Source organism: Rissa tridactyla, chromosome 1 (genome assembly GCF_028500815.1).
Source record: "Rissa tridactyla isolate bRisTri1 chromosome 1, bRisTri1.patW.cur.20221130, whole genome shotgun sequence".
Lineage (NCBI taxonomy): Eukaryota > Metazoa > Chordata > Aves > Charadriiformes > Laridae > Rissa > Rissa tridactyla.
In genome coordinates, this window is record NC_071466.1 from 148,149,108 (window position 1) to 148,169,946 (window position 20,839).

General features: G+C 37.3%; 1 protein-coding gene across 12 annotated transcripts in view; it reads right to left on the bottom strand.

Annotated features, from left to right (window-relative positions):
* The window catches only part of PLEKHA5 (pleckstrin homology domain containing A5), a 178,608-nt gene that overhangs the window by 51,072 nt on the left and 106,697 nt on the right, over nt 1–20,839 (bottom strand). For all 12 annotated transcript variants that reach the window (XM_054217231.1, XM_054217178.1, XM_054217140.1 and 9 more), the window contains 4 exons: nt 15,942–16,046; nt 12,231–12,303; nt 8,481–8,581; nt 7,439–7,554 (listed from right to left, as the gene is read on the bottom strand). In XM_054217231.1, the coding sequence (XP_054073206.1) occupies nt 7,439–7,554; nt 8,481–8,581; nt 12,231–12,303; nt 15,942–16,046 (395 nt within the window). The remainder of the gene's footprint in view (nt 1–7,438; nt 7,555–8,480; nt 8,582–12,230; nt 12,304–15,941; nt 16,047–20,839) is intronic.

Below are 20,839 nucleotides of genomic sequence, written 5' to 3' on the forward strand. Positions count from 1 at the left end.
GAATCCCTGCCCAGATATTTTAGATATTTTATCTTGTCTTTGAGAGAAAAATCTAGGACATATTTTCACAGTAATCAAGGACAGATTGGTTTTGTTGTTGTTGTTTTGGTTTTTTGTTTGCTTTGTTTTTGTTTCCGGGGTGGTGGTGGTGTTTTGTCTGGCATTTTTTTGTTGTTTTTTTGGTTGGTTGGTTGGTTTGGGGTTTTTTTTTGTTTGGGGAGTGTGAGTGATTTTTCTTCCATGCTCCTCTATTTCTTTGCTATTTTAAAAGCTTTTATAACATGAGGTAAATTTTTTAAGCAACCTTCCAATTTACCTCCCAGAGTCTGAAAAAGTGGATGTTCAGTTCCCAGAGGACTGGACATTTAAACAGTAAAAATATTCAGTGACTCCCCAAGAACTACAGCTTCCAGCTGCCAACAGCCTGAAATTCAGATGATTTTTAAAGCCATCTTTAAAAATGGCAGCAGATTACATTGCTGACCATCTCGTGATTCACAATACTGCTGAATTTAACATATAATGAGCTCCTTTAAAGAAAGCAAACAACTTTTCATGGTCACTGGCATCAATTAGGTTTCTCTGATATGTTATCACTTTGGCTGGATACATTTTGTGGAAAATAACTGTGGCTTCCTTAATTTTAAGGGGGAAAATAGCTGCTGACTTAGAGAACTGTACCACAAAAATAATGATATATTTAGAACAGTTACTGCTTTACAGTACTGACACAAGTACTCAACATACGCAGATCTATTAGCTATCTTTTTTAAATTTCAAAATGTCAAGAAGCAGTATCTTTTCCCATACTGGGAAATGAACTGAACATCCAGCTCAGATAGCGATAATTTTTTTTTCAGTTTACTAGAAAAAAAACCCCAAACCATAAAATGTTTCGATCAACATTTTTTGGTGGGGAGGAAAGAAGAGGAAGAGAGATAATTCTTTAAGATTACATCTCTGTATAAAACCAAACCAAGAACAAAACTTTGCTTTAAGAGGACGGCAAAATAACCTTTCACGCTGTTTTGCATCTTTTTTGCAAAGCCCTTATTCATCTTTGTAACTGTGTCCAGTTCAAGTGCCTAATCTGTGTGTAAAAAAGCCATCGCATACACAACTGACCAAAAGCACAAGTATGACCGCTCCCCCCAAAAATACTCTAGTTCTGAGTAACTGCAGACAGCGCTGTAATCATTTTTGCTTGAGGATTAAATGTCCAACAAGTCTACACTTCCCCAACAGGTTATTTAAGCCATGAATTCCCAACAGGGCAACAACTATCTGGGACGGAATCCCAGCAAACACATAAAGGACTGAAAACTGTAAGGTCCGTATAAAATACTACCCACTGCTAATAATATTGGATACTTAATTTTAAATGCACCGCCCATTACCACCCTACTCTTGCTATGAATTCTCCATGACGTGAAAGGACTCAAGAGACTCCTGCCTTGACATGCACACCATTTCAAACGTATCAGTCAGAAACAGCAAGACATCAGTGTCCTCTGCATACTGCACATGACTTCAAATTAAATGCTCATGCACTTTGCGTGTTAACAAGAGGTGTGATTTTTTTTCCTCATGCCTCTTCCTGACATAGTTGTGACAATCCCAGTCTCTGGCTTGATACTTCAGAACTTTATAAAAGTCCTCCAAAATTCACGCCATCAATATAAGTAGCTCAAAACAGTCCTTTTCTGTCAGTGATTATTCCTGAGCTGCCAACGTGAAAGCGTACACACACGTCAAACATATCGCAAACTGAAACATTCATACCAATAATCTAACATAAACATCTCTCTGGCTAGGTGCATCAGCACTATTTTTAAACACGGTGTTTTTTTCTCATACATCACTATTAAACGCAGAGGTTGGATACATCTGATGTTTTCTGCTAGCAGAAAAGAGACGGTAATATTTCTGCCAATCATAACTTCTAGAGAAAAATTCTTGATCTGGAACCAGTTTTTATGTAGACTTTTGTGTGGGAGGACACGTGGTGGAACTGCTATACCTACGTCATCTTTTCTATAATTCCCAAGTATCAGCAAAGAAATGCTGCGTTAACCTCCTACTGCAATTTAAAAGTGAGGTGTTTTCTTTTTATTTCCCCCCTCCCCAAGACTTTATACGGTTCCCAAGACCAAACATTCCTGCCCTAGGTTCCTTCTCAAGGCTATGGAAAAAAACGGGATCACCTCCTCCCTCCCACCTCAAAAATGTACTACCCAGCGTTCTACCACAATCTTTCCCAATTATCAAGTCAAAAAAGGGTGTTAAAATTTCAATTACCAGACAACACTCAAGAGTTTAAGAATAAATGTAAGGACTACCTTGCAAATAATCCTAAACACAGGCATTAATATATGCAACATGCCTTAATAGTACCACCTACCCCCTTATATAGCAGTTTATATCAATCTTTCTCAAGGTGCTTTACCGCAGAGAAGCAGCTGCCATTTTACAGATGGAAAATCTGTGATGCAGAGGGAGAGCGGCATCTCTAAGGACCTTCATCAGATAGGTGGCAAAGTCAAGACTTGGCACAGTGTCCAATTTACACTATCATACTACTTTTCCCACTGTAGAGCTTCATTAAAAAATAGCAAATCCCAAAATCACAGAACTGTTTTCCCATGCAATCTCTATGCTGTATCACTTGTTACTATGGTTATACACAGCAGAGCCAAGCATTATATTTGACATCCTTTGTGATGGTGTAGAGGCTGAATGACTGACATTAAAACAGACTTCTGGGCTCTCCTTTAACTTTGTGCATCAAATCAATCAACTTGGTGCAAGCAAGAGATCTCTTTCCATAGCAAAGGATCCAAATGGGAAAGAATTATCAGAAACTAATAGGTAAATGTAAGAAATATAAATCCATATTTATATTTTGCTCTGTATTTATATCTGGCTCTCAAAGAGATATTCAACAGGACTCGCAGGGTACTCTGAAGATGGGAGAGGGAGAAGACAAAGAGAACGAGCATTGAACACGTCTTTCAGCATATACTGAATGCAATTTATAGATTTTTACAACCAAACAGGAATTATATGTATGGGACAGTAACGCAGGAGAAGTACTATTTTCTGCTGTTTTATATAAATAAATAAATAATTCTGAGAGGGCTGGGTGTGGGGCATGTAATTAAGCATCAGACAGACATAAGGACTGTGATTTAACAAAGCCAGGCAGAGGCATCTGAAAAGCAAAACCCCATCTTTTCCAAGCACAGTGACGTCAGTAAACCCCCACTGTGGATGTCGCTATGCTAACAAGTGCTTTTTTGGCAGCTTAGCTTATGCTGTTCGAGGAAAGTAACTGCACTAGGAGGAGGAAAAAAAATGCCAATCTTTTCTTAGTACATGCTGCATCATTCAGAAGAAACAAAGGCTGTAGCACACCCAGCTGACAGTGAACAAATAGAACAATGATGCTCTTAAACATGGTAGAACACAGAAATCAGCATTTAGGGTAAAAATTATAAATCAGTATGTTGGTGGATACCAGCACCTACAAACACAAGCAAGCAATCAGTACTCATAGATACAGCTTAACTGTGGTCTGCAGTGACGCAACATGGAACAAGTAAGATGTTTTGCTAATCCAGCGAGGTCGTTTGAGATCATATTTTGAGTCATAACCTCAAACAGTTCCTCACTGACCAGACATATTTGTGTTTAATTATTTTGATAGGTCTCTCAGTAAATAATTAAATTGAATTTACTAGCTAGGTAAAATTAAACCAAAAATATTTAGAACGGAGTAATTAGAGTTAAGTCAATAGGACCAAATAATATTTGTCCTTCCCTGCGGTTATACATCAGAAAGGAGTTTTTCTGTTGTGACTACAAATCAGCTCTAAAATAAACGGTTACATCTTAATTTTCTCACCTCAGTATCTCGTTTCTGTATTATATGGCTAACTATATGTTGAAAGTAAGAATATTTTACAGAAAACCCAGCCAAACCCACCAAAACTTAATGTTTTAAATATTCCTTTTATCTTTTTTCTCTCCAAGGAACCCACATCCTCAGAAAAAATAAAGATACAGATTGTAGCTCTGAAATTATTTAAAGCTGAAACATTCAATTTAACGGACTGCTGGGTTTGGACTTCCAGAGTACCATATGCAGTGAAGTACCTTGACTTCTAGATTTAAAGAACTATACTGTAAAAAACTCTTGACTTATGATTAGGCAATTCATGTTAACAAGCACTTAAGAGTGGCTCAGCATCAGCTTGCATAAATATTTAAGGAAGTAAGTTCTTAATAACCCTAGCTATTGTATCATAAGTATCTAGTCTGTTAGAAAACTGTATTCAGTACAATGTTAGAACTTCTAGAAAAAACAGAATTGAGAAACAAAGGCACTGGCTGAATTTGACTGAACCAAAATCATTTATGCTTTGAGCTACGTACATGCCAAACTTTAGGTTACTTAGAGATGAGGTAATACAATACTTAATACTTAACAGATTTTTACAGGGAAGAAACAGTATTTCTTCTGGATAAGATCATATCCTGCTACACGGTTCATTTTAAGTACTGGTTTAATAGCCAAAAGATGGATTCTTTAGGAACAGATGTCTGAAGGATTTTCTTCCTTATTATAGCTAGCAGACATGAAAATCTTTGAGCCTTCACTAGGCCTGAAATGTATTTTCTTTCAAGTAATTATTTCAAGACTACTAACAAACTTTTCACATTTACTTCCGTTTTGTTCTAAGGTTTCTTGCCTGAATTAAAACAACAAGATGATGTTACATAAATCGCTTTTCTTGATGCTTTTCTGACACTTGTTTTGCCTGTTGGGAAGCCTGTTCTGCCCATGATATCCAGGCAGAAAACTACTGATGGTGCTGCTGAGTGTTTTTTCTACTCGTTTAGTGTGCTACACTGATTCACCCAGGAGCAAGATAAGCACCCGAAGCAATGGAAGGCAGATTACAGGAGCATGTGTAGCTGCATGAGAAGTGTTAGGTAAGCTCAGCTGTATTGGGAATCCCCACTGTTTGCCTATCCATTGACAAACACCCGAAAAAGGCAGACATCAGTGCTGGAACAGGCACTGCAGCTGAACGAAGAGGGTAGGAGTGCATGGCCAAACATTTTGGGAGGCTGGAACACACTTTACAGGCGTGGACTGCACATCTGTCTTGTTAGAGCAGCCATAGCGCTGCAGTTTGGAAGGATGACTAGCCTGCAAAGCTGCGCCGGGAGCCAGGGTGAGCTCACTACACGTCTCGCTGGGCTCTGAGGCAGCAAACACGACTGTACAGCTCTATTAATGAACTACACGAAAGAGCGGATGTTTACATTAACATTTTAGATTGCTTCTTATGTTAAAAGAAATGTCACAAGTAATATAATTAAGTTTACTAAGTATCTTCTATAGAGCGTTGACTATTACGGGAGAGACTTATGAAGACGACGTGAAGGAGGCTCTGTTAGATGGAGACGTACTTTTTTCACATTATTTTTTTTTCTGCTACCAAGATGTCCTCTTCAAACATTCAGCCTTCACAGTATTGCAAATACCAAACAAAGGTCATTTCACTGGTTCAAGAAAGATTCAAAGTGACCCACTTCAGTATTATTCCCCCCTACGAAGTGCTTATAGAATCAATACATAATTTTTGTTTGACGTTAAGTGGGCCTGATTTGATTTAATCATTTCTCTATCTGTAAGCTACCACAGCTATCTGCAATACACTTACAATGCAAACTAAAACTGATTTTTTAGATTAATTATTCACTAACCTAAATGAGCTACTTTATTTTGTCAAGGTAACATCATTCTTTTAAGAGCAATCTCTTAAAAGCTCTGAATAGAGAAGATGAAAGGTGAAAATGCCATATTAAGTATCTACTTGCTTATGTTCAATCTCACTCTGCTCATCTCTTCCCTGTAACATCTACTGTTCCCGAACACGAGGAGGGTTATAGGAGACAAAGAACATAACGTCTTCATATATAATATGAACTCATACATAGCAGATCAAATTTCATTGGGGTAATTCGACCTATCACTCCTCCTTTCTATAAGCTGAAATCTGGTATTTTCAGTAATTTTGGGAAAAACACACGACACCTAAGATCTTGAAGCACACATGTTATTTTTTCAAAATAAGAGATTTTTTCTGTTAAGCTACTTCACTATGCTGTGCAATACAGAGAATGAAATGTTTCATGTACTATCTATTTGAAGCTTCGATTTCAACCTTTTGTTTAAGGTTAGTCACTAAAAAGTTGCACGGGTACAAATTTAAGTGTTCCTAGTTTACTGTCATTCTTCTGAATGTCCTGTAGATTGCTGTAAGTAAAAATTTCATTATGTTTGACTAAGAAGCTCACAAAACATTAAGACATTAACACTAAAAGTGTCTAATCATTCTGTATTCCATTTTATGCTTCTGCCCGCACCATATTGGAACATGGGATACAGAAATGTCAGGAACAAGTTAACAGGAATGACTTGCATGAGCAATGCAAAATGCGTAAAGATTACTTGCATTTTGACTACTAGTTTAATGTATTTACTCTTCTGAAAAAATTGTACCTTTTCCTTCTTTGGTACCTGTGTCTATGTGATTTTCACTATTTATTTTTTTGTACTTAAAGTTTCTCAGCATTGCTGCCATTCATCTAGCTCCAGTGTAGCAGGAACTAACAGAGTGCAGAACAGATCAAGTGACAGCAGCCATCAGCAATAACTTCTGTGCCACCAATAACGAGGGGCTTTTACATTTTCAACCGATGAGGTTTCCATTATAGATGCCATGGAGCTGACCCACGGGACCACATTCAGAGAGAAAACAATTCTTACTGGATAGACAGCAGCAGACAATATTCCGTTTCTGAGGCTTCCAGCAATCACTTGCTTTTCATTGTCAACACATGGATACATAAAGGGATAAGGCTCCAGATCAGGTAAGTATAAATTTCATGACAGCTTAATGATGAACAAGAATGGCTCCCCACAGGTTGCCCATGGGTATAACTGCTTAATTTATCCAGAAACTACTGTTGTGAATTTGAGACTTATGACAGGTTTAAGCCAAAGACTACCACCTGTGGAGCTGCTATTGGTGTTCAGTCAGGAGGACAGGGGAAGTCAAACATGCCTGCACATGGTGTATGTCATTGCACTTCTTTTGATGCCATCGTCTAAAGAAATCGGTCAGGTTTTCTTTCTTCTAGCCCCTTACACTCTAGGCATCCATATTCAGAACAAAACTTAGATTATTTTTACTACTTCAAAATTTGAACCAACGTTGTTAAATTAGTAAGGGGTCTTTGATATAAGGAGAAATTACTTCAGTCAATTTACGTTCTATTTTGAGGCATACCCTTTCATTCAAAGAAATCAAACTAAATATGGGAAAGAAATACATTGTGACACTGTTTTGTTAATCCACAGTACCTTTTCACAGGCTCTGTCTGCACAAGTGCTGCATCTGTCATGGCTTTCATCCACAACTCCATTTCCTTCCCTGTATCTGTGCAGAAATAATAGGTCCTCATGTTTGGATGAGCTGCCTGATTGGAAATGACATGGTCATTGCAATAAAAATATAAGATTCTGTAAAAGAAAAGAGGCAAATGATGTTACTGTATACTCACTCTAATGTTTTCTATAATAAGATTTCTGCAAATAGTATTATCAGAAAAAACATCGGAAGGAATACACCAATATTTCTCTGACACTGCATTCATGTTTTCAAAATAATTGCCTATAATTTTCAATCAATCATAGCTGCTTCTTCATTAATACACTCAAAACGCCCTTAAGTTTCTTCAATCTATTAAAAACTATCTCGACTATCCAATAATGTCAATTAATATAATTATTATAAATAAGATGTTGGCAGTCTGAATGATACAGTAAGTTGTAATTTGTACTTACCATAGTAAATAAATGATGTGTTGCTTAGGAGGCCAAAAGAAGAGCCAAAAGGAGCTCATAAAACAACAAAAAAAAAAGTCAAGAGAAAATATTTAGTAGAGTGATTTATATATTTATTAAAAAGATCAGCTGTGAAACACTCCTAACAATGATTCATGTAATATTGCGATTTAAGTGATAATAAAACCTTAATTTTATTTATATGCAAAGATACTTTGTATCTAAATAACTAAGGAACTTTCCACTAGTGGGGTAAGTCTAACTGGGGATGGAGTTTACAATTCTAAAACACCACAAAGTAGTTAAGTATTTAAGATCCAGGAACTAAAAATCAAAGACTAATAATAAGTGATATTCATCCATTTTCTTATTCTAGTAATTATGTCTATATTTACACCAGGCTAAACACTTGGATCCTCTGCTACTGTATTATGCAAAAATCAGTCTCAGAAGCTGTTTGTCAATCCTTGTTTGCATGACAACTCAGTAAAATGAGTTCTGATCACTAGGCTATTGTGCTTTCAGACATGAAATTAAACTGAAAAACTGATTCCCTTACCTTAAAGGCATATTTGCGGTTAATATGGTCCTCAGGAGAAAGGACAGAGATCTGAAAACTAGGTAGAAGTATGCTACCTAGTATTCCTTCTTCTTTCTCATCTGTGAACGTATAATCTTTGATTAGAGAAACAAAGTGTTGTGACACATAATACTTGTATTAGGCCATTCAGTGAAACTACTTAACGACACAAGAGCATTAACAATAAGTTTACCCCGGAAGAAAATGCATTAGAGAATCGGAAAGCCAGACTGACTTGTTACGTAGGTGCCTGTATACAGCCTCAGGAAGTGTGCAGTCTCTGCCAACACATGCCACAGAACGCCTATCCCACAAGTGCGCGCACCCAAAAACCTGCTAAGCACTGTGAAATCCAGACCATTTGAATATGGCCACCTTCAACATTTTCCCACGATGGACAAGCATAAAAAACCCTCCTGAGAGTGCCAGCTCTGTAAGCGAAATCATGTGAGCTACCTTATGGAATCTACCACCTTATGGAAAACACCACAAATAGCTTCACCTAGAGTATTTCTGGGGATCGGTGCTTACCTGCGTACAACTTTAAAGCTGAAAAGCAGATGGAAGTCAAGCCTCTAATTCAGTGACAAGAATAATACACCTGCTATCTACTGCCTGCTCAGTAAAAACTGCGAATACCCATGAGAGCAGAAGTATTTTAAAATACCATTTATTGTTGTTAGTCTTTGAGAAAACTTGCACATTCCTCTTCTGATACTGTGCATATTAAGCTATGAGATTGTTATAATTCCCATGAACAGTTTATACTCAATTACATTCTATTTGAAGAACACACATGTTTCAGATCATTTGTAGAAAACAAATAAAAATTCCACAAACCAAAGACCCTTTTTCAAGAACGTTGGTTTTTTTGTAAAATTTTAGAACAACTCGTTACAATAATAAACTGACATTTTAATTGGAAGGACCAACCAGCCCTTAAATCCAATTATATTTTAATAAAGGAATAACTGAATGCAATTCACACAGGCAATCTTAATTGTAGTTCAGATACAGAACTTCTGTTTACAACCAGTATCTTAGGCGACTGCTCCCCATAACACTTCTCTTGGTTGAAGGTACTGCCCATAACAAATGACTATGTATCTATGAAATTAAGATGAAAACATAGATATTCCAAAGTTTCAAGCATGGAATAGTAATACTGTTATGATTACAATACACGTAAACAGCACAAAAGAACTATGTCTTATACACAGATTTAAAAATCTTTTCCTGGTTCTCATTTAGTCACTAAATTCTGAAAAGCCACTGCTTTCATTTAAGGTATTCATATGGGGAAAACTCTGGCCTGCCATTTTCACATTACATGACATCTTAGATGTAAAAAATATGCTGTCTTGAATAGTTATTTAATTAGGGAACTGAGCATAAAATTATTCTGATTAGAAGAGAAATGAATGGATTGGATTTACTTTCAAGTACTGAACTGTACTCATAAGTACGCCTGAAAGCATCCCACCTTCCCCTCTCAAATATTTACTCCTTGCTAGCCACACACACACGAAAAACAATCTGCCTTTTTCCCCCGCCCTGTTCCAGAATGCATGGCAAATGTTGGGGTTTACTTTATTTGGACTGCTGTTTTGGTGAAAAATTCCCTTCTTCTGCTAGATTATACTTTGACTTATTACTAAGTCGCACCCACTAGTGCCATAAAAAAGCATTAAGCATTTTTGTTCCACTGAACAGCTGCATGTCTGCAGGACTTCGGTCTTTGTTAAAGACATACTGCTACATTCCATTTCCAGATTTTAAAAATCTGTTTCCCATCAGACTAGCTTTTATCTACACGTTACACTGCCCCGTACCCATCTTTACTTGCATGCTGTGTATGAATAATACAAGAGAAAAATAGCAGATCTTCTGTCCAGCTGTAAGACTTTTTATTTGTTACAACAATAACCTTCCAATATGAAAGCGGGCAGTCTTTTATCCCCACATGAAACAGAATATAAATTAGATTTACGCTGATAACATTGTAACACAATTGTAAAAGTTCGGTAAGATTTACTGTGAAAACCAAAAAAACAAAACCAAAACAACTCCAACTACAATCATGCAACCAGAAACATTGTTTGCGATCTGGGAGCAAGTGCATGGCTTCCCCTCCCTTACATTTTTTCAATATCTGAGACAGAATTAAGAAAAACATAAAAGAACAGCATTTAGAGTGCAAGTTTTGCATATTTTAGTAGCCATTTCTAATACCTTTAAGACTATTGCTGTATTTGTTTAATTACAGTTTATCAGCTTTAACTGCTTTCTAGTAAGTGATAGCTAAAAGCTCTCTGCTTGTATTTCAGCTTATTTGGCACACTAACATGTAGAAATCAAAAAGTAAGATTATAGAGCTGTTTGGATCTATTTTACTTGTTGTTGGTTTTGCTTATTGCTTTTTTGTTTTCTTTTGAAATGCTTCACGTGCAGTGATTTAACGCAATTTAATCTGTTCTTAAGGCAGCTACAAAGCAGCATTATCTTTAGAACCTTTGGAAGAGAGAGCCTGAAGACTTGTTTAAAATAAGAAATTAAGGCTTAACTAAATGCAGTGCAATTGTATCCCAACTGATGCCTCCATGACTGAAATTATAGCCTAATTTTGACTCAGCAGTGGTTTATCCAACTATGTATACTTCCTGGGGTAATGAAACAAAGCCTAATGATTATATTTCAATAATTCAGAATTTGTTAACTAAAACAGTTACAAAGACAGAACCTTTACGTTTCATGACTTGACTTGTCTTGGTTAGATTAGAACAATGCTGCACTTTAACAGAACAGCATTTTAAATTCATCAGTCACTGCTTTCAGCATCACCAACATCAACATCACTTCTACCGATTCTAAAGTCTCATCCTAAACTGAAGCTCTTTCTTACCCTTCATCTGCAGTTAAGGCTGCAGATGGCCCAAACTGTTTATTTTCCTCTATTTTGCTACGGTTTAGTCTCCTTTAAACTATTACAGTCGTACACCTTATTTCAGGATTGAGTATGTTTCCATACGCACAAATCCCATTTGCTTATCCCCTCAGGAGCACTACAGTCAATAATCTGTAATGGTGAAGGAATCAGTTGTCTAACTTATCTATCTCCAGACTAGAATTATAAGCAGCTAATTTTTTCCCACGTAAGATAAGTCTTATGTAGCTACATAAGGGTACTAGCAGATTTCTTTGTTCCAAATACAATGAAGACCTACATGGAATTGGACAACATTTCACTTTATAAGTATTCACAAACACTGACTATATTCCCAAAAGGCATATATATCCTCTTCATCATTCCAAAGGCAGAATTTCAGCTCCCCTGCACTATCCCTTTCCTATCCCCATTTCAGTTACTTAATTTGCATTAAAAAAAAAAAAAATCAGATTCAAGCTGGCATATTTAGTTCCTAGCAACAGACGCAGTGAGAATACTACAATCCAGAATTTAATAAAAGAGCTGGCTGTGAATGGGTTTGCCCTTTCAGCATACCTGACGGGCAGGAAGCAATTACGTGAAATTAGTAATTAAGAAAGAAAGGGAAAAAAAAAATTAAAAAAGAAGAATAAAAGTAGCAGGCCTGGATATTGACAGCTATACAACTATTTGAATCCATTAAGTTAAGTACCAGCTTCTTATTTCTTGCATTTGAGTGGTGTGTCAAAATGTATCCGCTTACAGTAAAATCAGCAAACGAAGTTCTCCTGAGTGGAACTTACCTCTGTAATAGAAGAGACACAGATCTGACAGCACAAACCACCGTTTCTTCCACAACTTCATTCCGGTACTATCCTGTATTAATCAAAGTGATCAAGTAAGAACTTTGAGACCATTAATAGTAATAATTCATAAAGTAAAATGTGTACTACATAACTGTGGTGGTGTGCTAATAGTTCATTTTCTTGGCTAAGATATTTTAAGTATCATCACAGACTTGACACTGCAAACAAAGACCATAAGCCAGGGAGCCTGAAGTTAACATGATTCAAGAATACACGAAAGACCATTACTTTAGCATGCTAGATGACTACAAGCTACAGTTAAATGAAAAAATTTATACTTTTTTTTTTTAAAAGGATATGAGCAAAGTAATATTTGGGATACATCCTCCTTTGTTTTCTGAAGAAACTCTCTGTTGAACTTCATCTTCTACTAACCCTCATATATCTCGAGCAAATTTCTTCCCCAAATAAAGTTTATTCCTAAAGCAATTTCATTTTCTTTTATGCTTATAACCAATTTACACTGCACAACTCAGAATGAAAGACTGCCACCACTACTGCAGTGTAAATAAGCCAAAGCACTGCAGCGTGCACATCCTAGTAGAATCAGATTTAATAAATATGTTAATCTGTTCCAAGAAGAAAGGTACGTGTGAATTATCAATATTCTTGTAGTAAATAGGTTTTCTGACAACCAAGAAGAGGGATTCTATAATGAAAAACTGTGGGGTGGGGTGGGTTTAGTTTTGGGGTTTTTTTGAGAGAAGTCAGCATAATTTTTAGCCTCATATTTCAAGCTCTGCTCTTTTTGGGGTGGGAAAAATGAGCTGAAGGAGGAAGAAGAAAGAGTAAAGCAAGCATTAACTAGGAAATATTATTCAGAAAAAGTTAAAAAAAAATCCTATGCCGCAGACATTTTCATAAATAGAGTAACTAAACACTTCTATAGCGCCTTCCTTCTGAGGACCTCAAAGTGGTTTCACAAACACTAATGAAGTCTGGAAGCACTGCCCGTAGCAGTCAGCTCCTGTGTCACAGCTGGCAAGGCAGACACAAGGAAAGGAGACTGCCTTCCTCACCCCACTGACAAGGTCACTGACTCAGCAGCGGATTAGGATGCCGGACCCTTGGCCCAAAAGACACTGGCCATAAAAATCAAACATATGCTGTGAAAATGCCCAAACTTCTTCAGTACAAAGGATTATCCCAAACTCTCAGATGACTTTCTGAAGAGGCTATTACACAATGTTACATTTACCCCAACACTCGAAAACGCCAACAGGTCTCTTCTACGCAGCCACATGTAAAATTCTACCAGCAATGAGACACGCTAGCAATGATCTTTCGGTCTTCTTCAGACATAGCAGAGGCACACAAAATGACTCTGTGGTTCTCATATTTTAAATTCTTTTATCCTTTAAAGTACATCCTCTCTACATCAGTGGATTTACTAATTATTGTCTCCTCTTGATTGTGATTATGTCATGATATGGTAACAGAACGTTCACAGTAAACACCTTCCAAAAAGAGTTGAATCTGGACTTAAAAATTAGAGAACGGCATTACATACAATGAGACAGCACACCCTGAGTCAAACAAAACTTGCCATTCTCTGTGATTACACAAACACATTAAGAAAGTTATCTTACTATCAAAAAGAAACCTGCACAAGTTTTCACTGTAAATTTCTGAAGATAGGATCTGTTGCTAAAACTCTTGACTAAACTGGCTTTCAATTACTACTACTACGGAAACATACAGCAACCTCTTTTCTTACAAGAAACATGACAGCATTTAAATCATTTTATACATACACCCTGTCCAAGGGTATGCATTTTGACAGTGAGGTGGATTGAAAACTGGTTGAACTACCGGGCCCAGAGGGTGGTGATCAGTGGCACCACTAGCAGTCAGCTGCTAGTGGTCTATCCCAAGGGCTGACACTGTGGCCAAGACTATTTAACATCTTCATTAACGACCTGCACACTGGGACAGAGCGCACCCTCAGCAAATTTGCAGATAACACAAACTATGAGGAGTGATACACCAGATTGTTGTGCTGTCATTCAGAGGGACTTGGACAGGCTGGGAAATTGGGCAGAGAAGAATCTCGTGAAGTTCAACAAAGGGAAATACTCAGTCCTTCATCTGGAGAGGAACAACCCCATGTACCAACACACTCTAAGGCTGATGAGCTAAAAAGAAGCTCTGTGGAAAAGGACCTGGAGGGTCCTGGTGGACAAGCAGGTGATCATGGGCCAGCAATGCACCCTCATGGCAAAGGCGGCCAACAGCATCCTGGACTGCATTAGCAGTGTTGCCAACAGATGGAGGGAGGACATCCTTCCTCTCTACTCAGCATTAGTGAGATCTAGCTGGAGTGCTGGGTTCAGTGCTCAGCTCACTGGTACAAAAGAGACATGGACATATGGGAGTGAATCCAGCAAAGGGCCACAAAGATGATTAAGGGATCGGAGCATCTTTCATATGAAGAGAGGCTGAGGGAGATGGGACTGTTCAGTCTCAAGAAAGGGCAGTTCAGGAAGTATCTTATCAATGTGTATAAATACCTGATGGTACCTGATGGAAAAGTGTAAAGAAGGTGGAGCCAAACTCTTCTCAGTGGTGCCCAGTGACAGGACAAGAAGCAATGGGCACAAATTAAGAAACATGAAATTCTACCTGAGCAGAGGTAAACTTTTTTATTGTGAGAGTAATCAAACACAGGCGCAGGCTGCCCGCACAGGTTGTGGTGCAGTTTCCATCTGTGAAGATATCCAAAAACCGACTGAACACAGTCCTGGACAACCTGCTCTAAGCTGAACCTGCTTGAGCAGGGGAGGCTGTGCTGGCTGATCAAGACGTCCCTTCCAATCATCATGATTCTCTTAAAATATAGCTACTGTTTCTTCCTTAGTAAAATAATACAATTCTACACTAAAATGGACTTGGCAATACAAATTAAGAGTGCAATTTTTAGGGAAGCAACATCTTTGTATTACTTTATATGCTGAATATCCATGGTTTGACATGAAACAAGAGACATAAACCAGCAAGAATCTTTAGAACATTCCAGTAAGTTAGTTCAGGTACATAACCACATCTTTTCATACAATTAAAACTCACTACAAAGGACCTCAGAATGAAAAGCCTAAATCTAACTTATTCAGAAGTAGGCAGCAAAGTATCATCAAACTTACGTGTTTCTTATAAGGGGAGATTTTTGTATTTACATGCATGGCAATAAAAACTTACGTAACAGATACTTATGTGCACAACCACCTGTGCTATAATTCAGACTTCATATTTCAATCAAGTTAATTGATTGTCTCTTTTAATTAAAAAATCCAGAAAAAATTACTTCAGGAACAGAGTGACTTTTTTTCCACGCTAAAAAGTTTAGCAGCCCCAAAACAAACCAAAAAAGTCTCTCCCCACTTGGCATCCTTGTCCCATGCCCTTTGTGTAATTTTAGAGAGAAATATGTTCTATACTTGTCTGATTCCCTTACTCATGTCAGAATGTTAACCAATAAGTAGCTTCTTAATTAAAATACTATGTGTCAGTTCCTCACAGTTTATAGCTTCACTCTGCTATTGCTATCATTGTATTTTATGCAAATGGTTGTCTTTTGTACATCATACACCTTACCAAAAAAAAAAAAAAAGGAAAACCACCAAAAGAAGGGGGTGAAGAGGAGGAGAGTACCTGTTTGTAGAGCCAGCCACGTCTGACAACTGGTGCATTAGGATTTCTCTTTATTGAGTTTGATCTCTTTCCGAAATTATGAACCTTCTTTGAAGATCGTGATGTCTAAATTGAATTGAACAGGTTAAAGAAAACATGACATCAACATCTGTTGAAAAATCATAACATATTTTCTTTTCTTTAAGATCTTTTTCTTAAACATGTTCCTTTGGGGGACTGCAGAATACAAACTGTATTCCTTTTTTAGATAAATAATTATTATGATGGTTCTGCTGGATTCAGCATTTCTTTCTTTTCCTCTGCAGAGAATTTAAAGACAAATCCCAAGACAAATACTTAAAGATTTTTTTTTTTTTAACAAGAGAAACCAACCAAATGCATATGTGACCTTCTTCTAAGGTAGGGAGAAAGCCTAACCTACACAGCTGTAGAAAGAGAAGTAAAACTAACAGAACTATTATTACTTATGAGAAATTACATCACCTGGGTAAGAAAATTCTACACATTCTTGCTTCCAACACTGGTGCCTAATACATGAAAACTTGCTCAGTTGTCAACAAAATATAACTCGCCCTTTCCGAGCATATACTAAATTTTTTTTATTCTTTCTTCCCTCTCAATAACCTTCCACTCCATGATCTCTTAGCTGGTTTGAATATTCATTATTTTACCTGCTTGCTCTAAGGCCTACTTTGAATCTTTTGCCCTGAAACTCCAGCGCTTATATCTGCTGTTGTTTATACCTTTTACAAGCTTATGGCGATGCAATGAACACAGATGATTAAGAGAAGTAGGATAAATAGCCAATTCTAGATTTTATCCTCCTTCTACTTGAATAACCAAAAGAAATTGGAAAAGGCTTAAAGAAACATGCAGTGCTTTGCCAATTCACACTTCATTCTTTTCAGCCTACATTTAGCCAGTTTGTTCTGCAACTAAATGAGCTGAACGTTTACTTGTGTTTTACATTCCGTAAGAATTAGTGCCTCGGAGACCATGCGATGCGATACAGCAAAGCATCCCACTCTGCAAATGAAGTAAAGTTCAAGTAAGTTTTTTAAGCTGTGTTCATGGATCTGCTCCAAATCCACCATTTGAATTGAGACAACATAATCCCGTGCTTCAGCCTCCCCATCTCTACTACTGAGACTAATTACAAGGCTATGCAAAGTTCCTAAAGGAGGAAGGCTAAACAAACACTTGGGTTTTCTTGCAAATTAGGGATGGGGTTTCTCTGTGGAAATTCTCTCAACACGCATTAAGAGAAGTGAGTTGGGTTTTATACATGCTTCAGAGAGAATTCCACAGTAAGTTAAAAATCATAAACTGAAAACTGCAATTTAAAATGATGTGCAGCTTTTGCCAATGATGCCATTAACTGAAGAACAGAACATAGCTTAGCCAAAAAAGAGTAACATTACAAAAGCTATGTGTATTTGTCTTGAGCCTATAACACAAGGAAATGAAGTCGTTTTGTGTTTCTTTTTTGAAAGAATCGGGAGGAAATATAGAAACAGAGTACTTTTAATTTCCCTTGGAGATACAGAAATTTGACTCAACTCTGTTTGGAAAGGAAGACAGAGCGAGCAATTGAAAACCTAATTACAAATAAGAGAAGAAAACCTTTCATATTTTCATCTGAAAAATTCTACCAGTGCAAAATGGACAAAAGTTTGTAAGAAGCCAAGAGAATTAGGACATTCAGCTGTAAAAAAAGAATATACAGAGAACCCATAACAATCCAGAATACATTATAAAATTAAATTTACATCCCTCTCGGTTAATGTGTATGGCTACTACACTGGCATATCACACACAAGACCTGTGCCAAGATTTTGATCAGAAGTTATTTATAATACTCATACCTGCTCTAATATTAGGTATTAAAGGTTCGAAACCTCTCAAGAGTGTTCCCAGACTTCCTATGCTCGTACAATGACTGAACACATTAAGGATGCTTCTGAAAACACAACCAACCACAAGTACTACTAATGCCAAGTCTGCTAACAAATTCAGATAAAATACATAGATATCTTTTAGATAGGTCCGATAATAAACCATATTGACTCCAACTTCACAAAGTTCTAATGGGTTAATTATACATCTTACCAACTGTGAATACAAACTTCCATTAATTAAACAGAGTATCACAAGTGCTTTCTAATTCCAGTTAATACAGAGAACACTTTAGATGACTCGTGATTATTTTACCACACACTGCATAAAGAGAATAACTCTTCACAACAAATTCTGAGCCTCGAGACAATGAGTATTTTAGGATATTGAAATACCGTAGGTGTATATATGAACTAATTATGAGTTCTCAAACTTTTTAGATCACCTCCTCCTCTTGTTACGTCTGGGATCCCTGGCCATCCCATGTTCTCTCTCACACATATCTAATTATCTCAAACTGGGGAAACAGGAACAAAGGGGGAAGAAAAAAAAAAAAGAACTGAAGATTCAAATACTTTTATTCCACAGCACTAAAAATACAGGACATATTGCACAGCTCCAGATTCTGGAGCAGGCAAAAAGAAAAGGAGGATAGTAAACAAAGGGTCCAACTACTAATGACTTGCTGGAAGGTGTAGAAGGTAATAGAGCCAGCAAGCTTATAGTCACATCTGGTACCATCTGACCAGTTCTAAGGAATGGTCCCAGCAACTGCGATGCCTCCAAAACCAGAACCTACGGGAGGGACCCTGTACAGTTCCAGTACTGAGAAAGAAGCCAGGATGTTCAACCAGTGACATTCACTCTTTCCCAAACCTGAAGAAAACAAACACTGGCAGGGTTTTGAACTCTGGCCAACAGACCAGTCAGTAGCTGGGGCTGCACACTTCATCAGTCTGCAAGCTGCTCTTCTCTCTGCTTAGATGGTAAGGGACACAGAATTTATGTGAGGCTTCTTCCCCAGTTTAAGAACTAGTACAAAAGCAACGAATTAATTCTAAACGTATTGCATCTATATTTGAAAGACATGGGTTGAGAACCTTGCTGATAAGGAAATTTTCTCCATGTGAACTCAAAGACAGGAAATCTAAATCTCTGTTACTTTCAACTTCTCTTTAAAAATATGCTTCCAGTCTTCAAGGCCTACATTACCTTCCAAACCACAAACCAACATGATGCTGCCTTCCAGATTTTATAGGCAATTTCAGTGCCTTCCAATGTTGCAGTTTTCCATGAGCTGAGTGGGTTTCTGCCTCACCATTTTAGCTTGGACCAGGAGGTTGCTCTGGAAACAAATCTCCCAACCATTCACTCTCACTGTGTTTTGGTTTGCATAGTAGAGCAAACCAGATTTATTTCAGATAAGACTAAAATGTAAGATGTACAAGGAGCACTACTGGACTAGTCTGAATGTAAACCATGAAAACATGGTACAGATGTTTGGCCCTGAGCACCAGTACTGCCCTTCACACTGCTTCTGTTTACCATGCTGGTTGCTAATGTATCTCATGACTATTACTCCAAAATTTCTGGCTATTACTCCAAAATTTCTGGCTAAACTGAACGCTGAGAAGGCATGTATGGCTATACCTAAATTAGCCATTTAAAGCTGGACTGGCTTAAGCACTGTATGAAATATCTATAAAAAATGTGATACATCCTAGCTGTAATGGAGATAGGAGGAGCTCTGCAGCAGCTGTCTTGGGCTAACACTCCATTCTACTTACTGTGAGAAAATTGTCAGCCTTACTCTGCTGATAATCAGGACAGCAATGAAGAGCAGAGGAGAGGAACCGTGGAGGGTGACTGGTAATATGACTGATTTTACACACTAAAAGGCTGATTCCCTGAATGCATTTCAGGACACGTAATCATATTTGTCTAGGTAGTGATTTTAACAGCAGGGGAAAAAAAAAATAAAAAAAGAAGACAACTACGAAACCAACTTCTTAATTTTAAAAAGAGGGGTGGAAACTTATACCTCTGTAACAATCTCAAGTTTATGTAGATCTTTTTCACAGTCAGAGGTCTGTGCTAGTGGCTTCAAGTTTACAAAAGCACTTCAAGCTAACAGGGAAGAAGCAGCACTTAACAGAGCTGTAGTGTGTTAATTGGCCAGCATAACATACACAGTGGGATTAGAAATAAGACTTTTATTGGGGAGAGACTGATTTTTGTCTCACCACGTATTAGCCTCTAGGCAGCAGCACCATTAGACTCCAGTGAGTCCTTCTGCCACAAAATTGAAACTTTTCCATGTTCCGTATCTATTTGGGATCAATTAACATTAATGAAAGGGAGAACTTATTTCTATACCCCTCAGCTGTCTGAAACTGTAGTGGTACCACAAACTTTTCTTCCATTCCTCATTACGTGCCAATATCAGGTGTGTTCATGAATTATCTCTGAAAACAGGAAGACCTAAAAAATAGGTGTGGCAACCACATGAAGCATTCTTCTGCCCTGTAATTTACTCTCCTCACCGATATTTTACCTCTGTCTTACTGTACTGCAATACACAGAGCCCCTACATATTATATTCAAAGTTTGATAAGACAGCTAAGGATTTCAGGTTCTACTGTTGGGAGACAGGAATAAAAACTAAGAAGAAAATCAGTTGTTGTATCCAGGTACAACCTGTGGGTGATTTCTATATAGTTACCTTTAAAACTCATTCAATTAATTAGCCTTAAATAACCACCAGAAACCACTGACTAATATTAGCTGTGGCTCTATTTTGCAAACATTCATCTTCTGAAAACAAAACGTTGCAGTAATTCAGACAAATTTATAGTTGAAAACTGATGTACAGTAATTGTACATACAGTCATAGTAATCATATTAATATTTTAAAAGCATTTTAATAACTAGAACAGACAGAAGGAATGAGAAGTAGAACAAAAGTCTATTTTTTCAAAATATAGTTATTTCCACATGAAGCT